This window comes from Nilaparvata lugens, chromosome 1 (genome assembly GCF_014356525.2).
Source record: "Nilaparvata lugens isolate BPH chromosome 1, ASM1435652v1, whole genome shotgun sequence".
NCBI classification, from domain to species: domain Eukaryota; kingdom Metazoa; phylum Arthropoda; class Insecta; order Hemiptera; family Delphacidae; genus Nilaparvata; species Nilaparvata lugens.
The window spans coordinates 68,633,106-68,643,566 of NC_052504.1; the positions used below are offsets into that span (position 1 = coordinate 68,633,106).

At 32.6% G+C, this 10,461-nt stretch overlaps 2 protein-coding genes across 2 annotated transcripts; both read left to right on the top strand.

Moving 5' to 3' along the window:
- The first annotated feature begins 345 nt into the window (after positions 1-345).
- LOC120354297 (dual 3',5'-cyclic-AMP and -GMP phosphodiesterase 11-like) lies at positions 346-6,768 on the top strand. Its single transcript, XM_039441210.1, has 7 exons — positions 346-515; positions 999-1,140; positions 1,552-1,626; positions 2,311-2,394; positions 2,989-3,129; positions 3,867-4,002; positions 6,495-6,768. Exons 1-5 carry the CDS (start codon positions 361-363, stop codon positions 3,121-3,123), a joined length of 591 nt encoding a protein of 196 aa, XP_039297144.1. The 5' UTR covers positions 346-360; the 3' UTR covers positions 3,124-3,129; positions 3,867-4,002; positions 6,495-6,768.
- Positions 4,009-6,386, top strand: LOC120354289 (STE20-related kinase adapter protein alpha-like). The gene has a single exon (XM_039441200.1). The coding sequence runs from the start codon at positions 4,991-4,993 to the stop codon at positions 6,032-6,034; it is 1,044 nt and encodes a 347-aa protein (XP_039297134.1). The 5' UTR covers positions 4,009-4,990; the 3' UTR covers positions 6,035-6,386.
- Positions 6,769-10,461: the final 3,693 nt, after the last annotated feature.

Consider the following 10,461-nt stretch of genomic DNA (forward strand, 5'->3'; position numbering starts at 1 on the left):
TTTTACTCAATTTCAAATGATTCACAGTATGAATTTATTAAGCAAATTGGCTTTATTAAATATTCTCAAGATCATGTTTACTTCATGTCGTCATCAAAAACGAAAGAGTGCAATAATTTAATGATTGGTTTGTTCAATATCAACGAAAAAATCCAAAATTGTCATTTATAAAATCAGTTTAGAATTCAATTTAAATATGCATTATATTTTTAATTCCTCAATTCCAAATAGGCCTAAATTTTGTTGCTTAACACCAGTGGTATGATTCCTCCAATAATTGAAAATAAATTGATACAAATCAAATTTCTCACATTTGTAGGGAAACTGATTTCAGTCATCAGTTTTGTGGAAAGATATTGTATGGGTACTAATTATTTTTATTCAAATATTATATGGTTTTATTTTTTATTCCAGGGAAACCAAATTCTTTCAAATCTATCACCCGATGAATACTCAAGAGTTATAAAGGTATTAGAAGATGCGATCCTCTCCACTGATCTGGCTGTCTATTTTACGTAAGTCCCAACTTTAATTCTCATCTCAGCTTACTTGCATATTAATTAGGCCTTATGAAAAATATGAATATACCGTTGAAATTATAATATTCCTGCTTTATTTTTATTTTTCAAGGTATTGGAATTTGACTGATTCAATGTAGCATGTATCAATATAGACTAATATTATATGATGGATGATATGACAGTAATATTGATAAATTTACTAAGATTAAGATTATAGTTAGTAGGCTTGAATAATATCTCGATACATAATTTTCTTGATGTTTGATTCACGAAACCGATAATTCTTCATGATGAATCTGCGCGAAACCAGAAGTGTCTGGTGGTACTATACAATGCTTTTTGAAGAAATTTAATGATAAGTTAAATATTATTTGAATAAATTTTTCGTAATTTTATTTCAGTTCATTGTGACTTTGTAATATTACTGTATTCTATATTAAAATTAGTTTGAAATACAGTATTTTTTGTTTGATACAGAAAACGAGGAATGTTCTTGAACCTTGTCAGAGAAAGATCCTATAATTGGAGTAGGGAAGACCACAGAGAACTGCTGAGGGGAATGACAATGACAGTTTGCGATCTTGCAGCCATCACCAAGCCATGGAATGTTGAGAAGAGGGTCAGTTTTCTAGTTGTTGAACCAATTGATCAAATGTCATTGTGAGAGGTGTCTCTCCACTTCTGTGTTTTTCTTATCGCTTTGTCTGTAATTGTTTTTCAAACGGAAATTCATAATAATCATTATAAGAGTAAATATTATATTTTGTCTTGTCATTGAAGAAAGATTTCATTGAAAATGAAAGTGAAATTATATTTCATGTTGCAATGTTGTCATAATCTGGTATTTGCTAATTGTACTGAAATAGGTATCTATCCAAACAAATCGTGTTTGTTGTTTGGCAATATGACATGATATTTTTCAATCACATCACCGATGCTTACCGGAATATATAGAAAATGTTACAATATTTTTATCGTAGAGAATGATTAATGTTTCATTTTACTTCATAAACTCATTGTTCTTTTTCAGATAGCGGAACTGGTCACTAGCGAATTCTTTGAACAAGGAGATATTGAAAGACAAGAACTCAACATCACACCTATTGTGAGTGGTTTATACCTTTTTATCAAAATTATTTGATAGAAAAATGTGACACTTGATGAACATTTATTATGGCTGCTGAACATAACTCGTAACTCGTTAGTTTTCAAGTTGAAGTTGTAGAAAATAAGAATGATTTTTATTCATTATTGGTCGAAATAAATCCTTTAAGATGAAATGTCATTGACAATTTCATCAGTATTATACTGATACTTTTTCGAGACTCTCAAACCTTAATGCAGGGTAATGTAATGAAATAGAATTTTCAATTCATTCAAATTATGTATTCTTGTATGGCTAATCACACAAGTTTGGAGCCTCAGTTCAATTTAATTAATTTCAGATTCTTCATTATTTACCATATCTAAACAAACAATGTCGGTCAGATAGCCGAGTTGACTAAGGTGTTGCACCCTTCAGTCTGCTACTAGTGCTACCTGGTCGCGGGTTCGAATCCCGCCGAATCCCATCGATTAGGCATTATCGATGATCGTTTGATCATCTCATAACTCACACTCGCACTTTCCATTACTCACGCACAAGCAAAAGCTCATCCGCGATAAAAAAAAATTGTAGCACCTAATATGTAATTCCCAAAAAATCATTATTGAAAATTCAAGAACTGATTGAGACAATTAATTTTTATCTAATATTGTACAATATTACATTTTATTTTTCTTGTTTCAGGACATCATGAATAGAGAGAAAGAAGATCAACTTCCAGCCATGCAAGTTGATTTCATCGATTCGATATGCTTACCTATTTACGAAGTGAGTAGAAAAGTTCAGAAAAGTGTAGTAGTTCTCATTCTTATGAAAACTATACAGTAACCTTCTTCCACAAAGCTGACACGATCATAATAATGATTCATAACTTGATCTATATGTATAAGGATGTGGATTCTGGTATCCGACTGTCTTATATGTGTATGAACTTCATTGTTCCAATCGAATATTAAAAACCTTGGGAGTTGTTTCATCATGATATTGATATTTCCAAACTTCTTCTTCAACTATTGAGAATTTCTCAAACATGGAAGTAGGTTTTTGTATGTTTATACCTATTATTAAAAAAATCTTGTTAAAACTCTAGCCTCGAACTATTGGAGGCTCAAATGATAGTCGGTATAGTACTTATATATATCTAATTATTATTGAATTTTGAAAAATAATAACTGAACATAAAATTATGACTAAACCCATTGGAATAGAATGATATCACAATAAAATTCAATCATTTAGATATTGTAGAACCATTATTTTTCTATGCTTTTTTAATTCGATTTAATTCAAATTATGTATTGATCTTAATCAATTTTTATTATGATACATGCAATATGATAACAATTTGCATTTGAATTACAGTCATTTGCTGAACTTTCGGAAAAATTGAGACCACTGGTGCAAGGTGTCCTGGTTAACAGAAAACATTGGGAGAAAATTGCCCTGGAGAACAATCAGAAGAGGAATGACCATCAGATGGAGGAGGATGACTCTTAAACTCAGGTGATTCGCACTTTTAAATAATTATCATCCTCCAGGCAAACGCGCACAGCAACAGACGGTCGTATGTAACAAACGGAGTAAAAATCCCTCCACATGTGTTCGAATGTTGCAAAGCACACAGACGTTTGTATATGTCTGCTCACGTCTGCATTAAGAGGTTTGATTTTTAACTCCGACTGTATATACATTGTATATACTGTATAAGTCTGTCTGTATTTTGTTGTATGCGTTCGCCTTTAAAATCGCAAACCGTACAGGTGTGCTGGTATCTACTATAGAGACAGTTCAATCCGATTATACAGTCTCTATATTATCCACTATGTTGTAATTCGATAGAAATATATTGTTATCAAAATAAATTGAATCAAACATCCTTCTCCAATAATGATCAATATGATCATACAAATCTATGAACTTTAAATATAATACAATTTCAATATTATCAAATGTTTCTGTTGACGCTCCTGCAAACCTTTCCAATATAATACATCTGAAAAGTCAGTTGATTAGTATTACGTTTATTTCATTTTCATATAATTAGATATTTTCAATAACTTCTTCTATCAAAAACAAACTTCATTCAGTTTGATTTTATCATATTACTCATTGAATATTATTATATGGTAGGTTATGATGATATAATATGAATAATTTATATTATATGAATATGAATGAGTCATATAATACATGATGAGTAATCATTTTATGAAATTAGCATAGTGTGTGAATTTTTGCAGGCATCTACAAATCCTATCAATGCGGGCCAAGCTTCCAGGGATTGACAGAAGCATGAACCTTTGGAGAAGTTAAAGTTCCTGGAAATGGTGTGTGAATTTTTTCTTCCAGACCCCACCTAAACCTCTTTCTTTAAAGGTAGGGCTATCATCTTTTATCTATGATACATTTGTTACTCGTCAAAATGAATTTATATTCCCTCCGTTTTTCAAACAATATTATTTCTTCCAATTATTACCTACTCTCAAAATAACTTCTATAAGTTAGTATAGTCATAAATAACGCAATTTACTTTCAAATAATAAGAGAAATGTGGAACTGGAAGTGACATTTTAAAAAATTCATATTTATTATGGTTTGCCTTCTAAATTCTTTCCTTCAAGTGTGATGACCCAAGGCTCATCTTGGGATTTCCATACAAGTATTATCATACGATATGAGCAACTCTATCTTGTAACTGTAATTTTTGTATGTTAAGATATTTGGATGGATTCTAGTAGGCCTACCTTGAGATATATGTCACACCACGAATTGAGCACGAATAGAATTCTGCAACCTTTTAACGATGCATGATTTTAATATTCCAAAATCGCTGAAGTTTAGTGCTATACTTACAGTTGGTGATCCTGACTAAACAAAATTTTTTTATCTAAACATTCGTATAATTCAAACAGACCAGCTAAAGGCAAACACACACAGCAACAGACAGACGTATTCAGACAGACTAAGAGAATCAAACGTCTGTAAGAAGGCGTGAGCAGACATAATTATGCAAACAGACGGACATCTGTGAGCGTTGCAACATTCGAACACCTTGGGAGGGACTTTCCTCCGGCTGTCTGCACACGTCCGTCTGTTGATGTGTGCCTTGGCCTCTAGCTGGTGCGTTTGGCTCAAAGGTCAGTTCTTGGTCTACCATCAATGAAAAATTTTGACAAAAAAATCCAACCGATGGAATGATACACTCTCTCTCTCTACCATAAGTTGCATCATCAAGAACAGCTGAGGAAGTAAGCTGTTTTTTGATTCATAATAATATTGAACATAATAGTTGTTTTCGATAAATAAAAGATCAAACATTATAGTTTTTTTTGTGTTTTGAAGCAAACGTGCTTGGAGTGCCGGTATGCATAATATCTCTGGCGAACTGTATACTCTTGATATTTCAAGCAACATGTTCAGTAATGATGTACTAGTATCATCAAATGAAGCAAATATGCTAATCTCTGTAAATAAAAACCCACATGCCCGTTCAAAAGTTTATCTTGGTAAAGCATTAATAGTGAAACATTACAATGCTGAAGATCTTTATATGCACGATATTGATAAAATCAAGGATGAAATCTTACTGCTGAAGCAACTCAATCACAAAGGCGTTTCAAATCTTCTTTCAACGTTCGTCAGTGGTACCAACATTGCATACGTGATGCCTTTCATGGAATGTGGTTCTTGTCAAGATCTTGTAGAAAGTGAATTTCCAACAGGGCTGCCTGAATGTTGGATTTTTCTAATTGTTAAGAACTTGTTGGAGGTTTTAAATTTTATTCATATGAATGGGATCATTCATAGATCTATTAAAGCTCGCCATATTCTTTTAAACCGGTATGGTGGTGTCAAGTTGACTGGATTTCGGTACGCTATCAAGAAACCGTCTGATAACGGTGGAACCGTCTATGAGTTTCCATATGATTCGATTCCCAATCTGAAGTGGCTCAGTCCTGAAATTCTTCAACAGAGTGGCATTGGTTATACTGAGAAATCAGATGTATACAGCTTAGGGATGACAATATGTGAACTGGCGAATGGTATTCCACCTTTTGAGAACTTGGAACCCAAAAAACTTCTACTTCAGAAAATATCTGGTGCTATTCCTCTAATATTTGACTCTTCAACTCATCTTAAGTTTGAATCTTCTATCAAGTATCTCAGTATACCACCTGAGCAATTGGAGGTATATTCTACTAGAGCCATTAGTGCTAATTTACATTCATTGAAAAACAATTGCTGCATTTCAAACTTTGATGAGAGACCAACTGTTGATGAACTCATGAACAACGAGATTTTTGTTGAATCTGATGAATTCAGCTTAACTCCATCCGTTCTGCCTTTGATTGAATTTAAGAAAATGGAGGACATTGGTGATGTTGAATCATTAGAATGGAACTTCTAGTGAAGCATTTCGATTTACATTATTTATCGTCACGCTGTTTTAAAATTCAATTGTTGGTTAAAAAACAAACTAATTTTTCACCATCATATATCTGGGTTTTTATTTCTAAGAAGTAGTTTTTCTAATATTTATGAATAAATAAAATAAATACACTTGTGTTGTAGTATTGGTGATGTTGAGCAGGGTATCTGTATTGAATAAATCTAATAGTTATCACAACCAATTACTTATCATTATTAAATATAAACTAGTTTTATTACACGTTAACCATATTAAATAGTGAATCAATAATTTAATTATTAATCGTTTTCAATTATGAGTTGTTTAATTTATTGTTGATTCTCTATTATTGTAGCCTATAGTAATCTGTTAATCTGAATGTTATGTCAACGTGTTGGATTATTAAATCTTCTCTCCAATTCATTCACGTACAATTGATTTTGTTTTTTTTCTGTTGCAGGTTTCTTTCTGGAATAATTTTTCCTATGTGCAAATGAATGTAATGTTATGTACAGAACTGAAACGAAAGTAACATACCAGTTGTAAGAATCCTATTTATGTAGACAATTCTTGTATATTATGTGTAATTGATGAATCCTGTCGAATAGTATTTTTTCTATGATATTGATCGAAATAAGTTTTAATTTAATTGTTTTATTTGTGATATGAACTGTTGTAAACTCTTTTAATATTTAACTGAATTGAAAATAAATTAATTCGAGTTAATAGTAGTATTATGTGGTTGGAATTCTTTCTTCTCTCACTGCCGACCTTACCTCTGGAATCCGATTTCTTGAAGGAAACAATATGTGAAGAGCTGTATACTAAAAAAATAGCTATAGCCAACCGCACGAAAATAGTCCGATGGAAATTGAAACGGCTGAGTACCTCCTCAATCCCCGCAACCATAGACGTTGTCAATTCGTATTAAAAATTAGTTCTCATTTATAATCAGTTGTGGACAACGTTGATCAACTCTTATTTGGCAACGTTGCAACCACCTGTTCCAATTTCCATTGAATTTTTTTCGTACGGTTGACTACAATGCTCAGTTAATATACTTCCATATAGTTTATTACTTTTAAAACTTTTTAATTGATCCGACCTGAAAATGAGTGGTAGCAAATGAGGCTTTAGAATGTAATCTATTGGAAAAGTTTTGAATAATAATTATAAATTACATGTAAGACAAAATAATTGATTGGAGAGTAATCTAATTAATTGAATATGTATATTAATGTTGTGAAGTTCTCCATATATTAAAGAAACCCATTTTTATTTTCGTCATCACATGACTAACGTAACATTTTACAATGTTGGCTCGAAAACAATTTTCAAACATAACATTGTTGGCTTGGGTTTAAAAAAAATTATGAATTTTATTTTAGTGAGATACACAAAATATTGTGAGGGGACATGTCCCTCTTTCCTTGGCAGAATCTACGCCCGTGCTCAATGTTGTAATATTTATTCGTTTATTACAAGTTGGTATATTAATTCTATAAAAATTAAACTTTCATAAAAAGAGGTAATTCGGCTTTGTAATTAAGATCAAAATTAGATTTATTTATTGCAATTCGATGAAGCTTCCGGATTTCGGCCAATATTCTGACTCATGATATACACTCCTGAAGGACTAAGAAGAATGATTTTGGATGGATCTGATCATCTTCAAAAATACTATGATGATCCTCATATACATAGTGATTTTTCTTATTACCCTTTTCAAATCTGTGGTATTCTTTCCCAATAGAGATAAATTTCGGAGTAAGCGATATATCGTTAAACGATTTCTATGAGAAATTGAAATTTATTCTTCCAAAAATACATAGATTACAATAGATACAACGGAAAAATGTTGTGTTAAACCACCACTGAGTTTATACAGTGTGGGCCCGTTCATATGCATTTTTTAATCTCTTGATCAGTATGGATACAATGTCAATGAAATATCCTATTATATTAAGCGAACAATTTCTGAATATCTGTTTATATTTTTATACCTGGCTATTTTTATATCTGGTTATTTATGTTCAACGGATCTCGAAAACGGCTCTAACGATTTTCACGAAATTTGAAACATAGTAAGTTTAGGATATAAAAATTCGATTGCACTAGGTCTCATCCTTGGGAAAACTCGCTTAACGACATTAAACGGATAATTCATCCTTGGCTGAAACAGCTGAGACTTTCGTCGTCTGTGGATAGTAAAAAGTGAGCGAGTGATTCTGTGGAAAATCAAAATATCGCATCCCCGAAATTCATGAGCTGACGTACAGCCAGCTGTAAAATATAAACACGGTCATTTTAGAGAATTGTGTTCTGTTTATCATTAAATAAAAATAACGAGCGAAGCTCGGTGCCCCGATATATTTTATTGAACAAAAATAAACAGCAGAGCTCTGCATGAATAGAAACGTAAATAATAATAAACTATACAATGCCTTCAATATGAATAGTAAATATGATCAGATCTAGAACTACAAACTATGTATTCGATTTATTGGAATGAAATATCTGTAGGCTACTTTCGATACATTTGGTAAACAATATTGAGTCCTATATACAGGTGTCTACAAAAGGTGAAACAGTCGAAGACTATAGATTCTAACGAGCTGGCGACTGACGAGCCGAGCATCCACATTATTATATTATATTACATTATTATATCTCACTCTCGTCAACCATTGCTTGTTGCTTGTTGGCGGTCAGGGACTTACAAGAGTGTGGCCGAGCCTCGTTCTATTGCCTCGCGATCATCTACTATGCCATAGCCACCTTAATACGTATTGTATTAGAGGAAATGAACTCTATACTAACTGGAACGGGCTGTCCAATGCTAAGCTACAGCTGAAAGTGTGTAAGGCGGAGTGAGTGAGACAGGCATACCGTGTGGGATTCCCTTCTCTCTCTTACTCATGCATTTAAGCAGGTTGTTGCAGCTCTTGAGTACGATTTTTCATTTTTAAAGTTGAAAAATGGATTTGAATGAGTATTAGTGCTATCAGTATTAGATCACAACCTTTTCTCTTAAATATTGTGATGTATCACATAGTGCTGTGTCAGGTGATATGAAGGCTTTGATGATATTTCTTGATCTCAAAAAAGCCCTCGATAGGGTTGACAGAGATAAGTTGATTGATAAATTGAGAGCATTAGGAATTGTGGGTAAGGCAATTGAATGGTTTTCCAGCTACCTTACAAACAGACAGCAATATGTATCTATATGTGGGGCAGAGGGAGAGAAGTTACCAATCAATTTTGGGGTTGAAGTATCTTGGGCCCAATACTTTTTTCAATTTATAAGTATTAATAATATCTCTTGGTTAACTTTGAATGGCGAAATTTTCCTTTTCGCTGATGATACTTTAATACTTGTTCAGGGAAGCACTTGGCTTGAAACCAAAAACAGAGCTTCATCTGATCTACTTATTGTTAAAAAATGGCTTGATCAAAATATATTATCACTAAATATATCTAAAACCAAGTTCATGCCAATTGCATTAACCCATACAACTGATTACAATCTAGAGGATCTTAAAATTCATAGTTGTAATGACTTTTTAAATAATTCGTGCAGATGTCAAAGTATTGAACAAGTTTTCTCATATAAGTATCTGGGCGTCATTTTTGATTCCAGACTTAAGTGGATACAACATATTGACTTCCAATTGAAAACCTTACGTAAATATATATTTGCATTCAGGCAGCTTGGAGAAATTCTCAATTTTAACGAACTTAAAGTAGTTTATTTTGCCTTTGTACAGTCTCGACTCTCATATGGCATCTTAGCATGGGAGCAGCCTACCGCACCCATTTAAGAAGAATAGAAGTTATTCAAAAAGCAATCCTTAAAGCTGGCTTTCGTAGATGTCAAAGATATCCCTCATCTTTACTATTTCAGGAAATTAGAGTTTTAACTATGAAAAAATTATACATAAAGGATTTACTCATTCATGTTTATAAACATTTTGGTTCAATTTTCCTGCCATCTTTACATTTTCAAAACACGAGATATGCAGCCACAGTTGGGATCAGAACTATCCAGCTAACGAGATCCTTCTCAACAACAAATTGTTTCTTCTTATCCCAAGTAATATATCGTAATCTCAAGAGATTATTTCCGCAAAATAACATTTTTTCAGCTGCAAGTCTTGCAATTTTCAAAAAAAGATTGAAATATTGGTTGTTTGAAATAAGTGATGAGGAGGCTGTGGCTCTGGTCTTGGCGGGCGGCGGACTCACCTGACTTCACAATTAACATGACTTCTACTGACTCTATATCAATACCGACTGACTTTACCATACAGACTGGCTATATACTTAACAGACGGACATAACAATACAGAATGACTTTCTACAATACGAAACTATGACAATCATTTGAATGAAATTACCCTCATCTATTAAATCCATTTAGGCTCTCC

Excerpts from the sequence above, each read along its gene's own strand:
- LOC120354297 (XM_039441210.1), top strand. The coding sequence starts at position 361 with ATGGGTACTAATTATTTTTATTCAAATATTATATGGTTTTATTTTTTA. Across the intron at positions 1,627-2,310 it reads AACTCAACATCACACCTATT|GACATCATGAATAGAGAGAA; the intron begins GTGAGTGGTTTA and ends TTCTTGTTTCAG. Across the intron at positions 2,395-2,988 it reads TATGCTTACCTATTTACGAA|TCATTTGCTGAACTTTCGGA; the intron begins GTGAGTAGAAAA and ends TTTGAATTACAG.
- LOC120354289 (XM_039441200.1), top strand. The coding sequence starts at position 4,991 with ATGCATAATATCTCTGGCGAACTGTATACTCTTGATATTTCAAGCAAC.